Genomic DNA, 2,244 nt, shown 5'->3' with positions numbered 1-2,244 from the left:
TCCCCCAGCCTCCTCCCCGTCCCCCAGCCTCCCGCCCTTCCCCTCCCTGGGTGGGAATTTTGTGGCGTTCGTGTAGGCCTTGACCCGACAGCCGTCCATAACCATCGTCGTGTTGCCAGTCCGTTTTAAATCAGCATTAACCTTCCTGAGGTTAATCGAAAACTCTGCCTGCCCATTCTGCGGCTTTTCTCTTTTTAAAACGCTTAACTTTGGAACACGCCCTTTAGCATTTCTCTTTGCAGTGTTTATTGATCGAGTTATGGTGTAAACCTGCATCCAGCTTCCTCCCAAATGCAGAACAAAACCTCTGTTGGTCTGGATGACTGACAGTTGGATGAACAAGCCTCGTACACACTTGGTGCCTCTTGTTCTTTTGGGGAAATTTTCATTTCAAAACGTTCTGGTCCCCACAGATTGTTTTGCTGGCATTTGCAGCCAGCCTTTCCCTCCCCAAAGGGCCGTCGGAGAAGGCGGATCTACGTACTGCGTATCTGCCAGGGAGGCCCTGACGCTGGCCCAGACAGACACAAACACAGCGGGGAGGCCTGGAGGGGCAGGAAGCAGAGTGAAGACCGTGGATGAAGCATCACGTTGGTGGATCAAACCAGTTCCAGGCCTCTCGTCTGCATCCCCCTGCCCTGATCTGGGCCCTCAGTGCTGCTCAACCCTGGCTGAGGCCGCAGCTCCCAGCTGGCTCAGCGGCCCCAGCACGGGGTTGGGGTCCACGCTTACCCCAGCCGATGATGACGAGGACCCACAGGTAGTTCTTGTTGGAGAGGAAGGCCATGAAGATCAGGCTGTGCAGGTAGAGACCTTCCACCAGGATCCAGTAGTGGTTGGTGGCCAGAAAATAGAGGAAGAGAGTCACCACCACCTTGCAGCCAACCTGCGGGGGTATAGTCAGAGAGATGCCTGAATTGGGCTGCCCCTGAAAGCAAAACCCCTGCTCTCTGGCCAGCACCCACAGCTGTGCCCCACAGCTCACGTTCCTCCACTTGCGGGGAGCTACATCTCCCCTGGGCTATTCCAGCACCAGCAGCAGAGCAGGTGCTCCGGGTATTGCCCGTAGGAGAGGCATTCCCACACCAGGGCCCCGGAGCTCAGACAGGTGGCGAGACCTGTGTCCTCCGTGGCTCTGATCTCTCTGTGGGACCAGGACGGGGAGCTGCTGGGCTGAGCTGTAGGTCATCCCTCCCCCTCCCCGATACCACCCCGAGCAGCACAGCCCTGATGCGGGAGGCTCCCAAGCGCATCCCCTTGCACCAGGAATCCTGCCTCCGGTCTCGGCGTCCCACTTGCCAGGTGGCTCCGTTGTCCTGGCGAGGGACCCATTTCTGCCTTGATGTCATCCTCCTGCATCTTCGTGTCGCTGGCCAGCGTCCCCGAGTAGAGCACCATGTCCTTCACGAAGATGCTCAGCGCCCGGCAGATGAAGGAGGCGAAGAGGTGGACGTGGATGTAGTTGCGCGTGCAGTGCAGGCGCCTGTGGAGAAGGGGTGCGACACGAGCCCAGCCCCCGCTGCCGTGCATCGCAGGGGCTCAGGCCCCAGGGGTCCCAGAGCTCCGAGGTGTCAGCCCTCCCTTGGGCAAGTGGGGTGTCAACGCGGGGTGGAGCTGCGGTACTGGTCATATGGAGGAATCAAAGCAATGGGGGTGTTTGGGGGCTTTGGGGAAGGGTCTGATGTTTGTGGTGGGGTTTGGGGCTGGTTCCCATTCCCTAAAGGGCTGCTCCCCCTCCGGGGGGCTGTGTGTGCGGGCAGTGGGGGAGGACGGTTCTCCCACACGCAAGGATGGGGCTTCGGCTCCTCCTTACTTGAAGTACGAGAGGATGCAGACGGCGATGACGAGGGAGGCCAGGGAGAGGGAGTAGCCGACGGTGTACATCAGGTGCAGCCGGTCAAACACCTCCTGGAAGAGAAGGGCTGTGCTCCACCACCCCTCGGCAGCCCAGGCTCCCCTCTCTGCCCCCAGCCTCTGGGCTGAGAGCACGGGAGGAGCAGGGCTTGTTTGGGGAGCGGAGCGGGAAGAGCCCCCTGCTCCCAGCAATTCCCCTGGCCTTTGCTGCGCACCCCCCTCGTCCCCATCCCGACTGCCTTTCTCAGCACCTCCGATGAGCAAGGTCACCTTCTCGCGGCTCCGGCTCTCGGAGGAGAAGAGCAGAGCGCATTCCGTGTAATTGGCCCAGGTCTTGTTGATGCTGCGAGCCATGGCCCAGGTCCCGTAGGCGCTGCAGTACCTGGAGGC

The 2,244-nt window shown here is 60.6% G+C and overlaps 1 protein-coding gene across 1 annotated transcript in view; it reads right to left on the bottom strand.

The window, feature by feature from the left end:
- Positions 1–484: 484 nt before the first annotated feature.
- The window catches only part of LOC104511433 (parathyroid hormone/parathyroid hormone-related peptide receptor-like), a gene marked incomplete at both ends in the record, with an annotated part of 2,580 nt that continues 820 nt past the window's right edge, over positions 485–2,244 (bottom strand). Inside the window, 5 exons of the mRNA XM_010154048.1 lie at positions 485–545; positions 733–886; positions 1,300–1,483; positions 1,814–1,908; positions 2,125–2,244. Of these exons, the coding sequence (XP_010152350.1) occupies positions 485–545; positions 733–886; positions 1,300–1,483; positions 1,814–1,908; positions 2,125–2,244 (614 nt within the window). The remainder of the gene's footprint in view (positions 546–732; positions 887–1,299; positions 1,484–1,813; positions 1,909–2,124) is intronic.

The sequence above is a fragment of the Eurypyga helias genome, unplaced genomic scaffold, assembly GCF_000690775.1.
Source record: "Eurypyga helias isolate BGI_N326 unplaced genomic scaffold, ASM69077v1 scaffold21616, whole genome shotgun sequence".
In the NCBI taxonomy this organism is placed as follows: domain Eukaryota; kingdom Metazoa; phylum Chordata; class Aves; order Eurypygiformes; family Eurypygidae; genus Eurypyga; species Eurypyga helias.
Note: the sequence above shows the minus strand (reverse complement) of the source record. Positions and strands in the feature narration are given on the sequence as shown.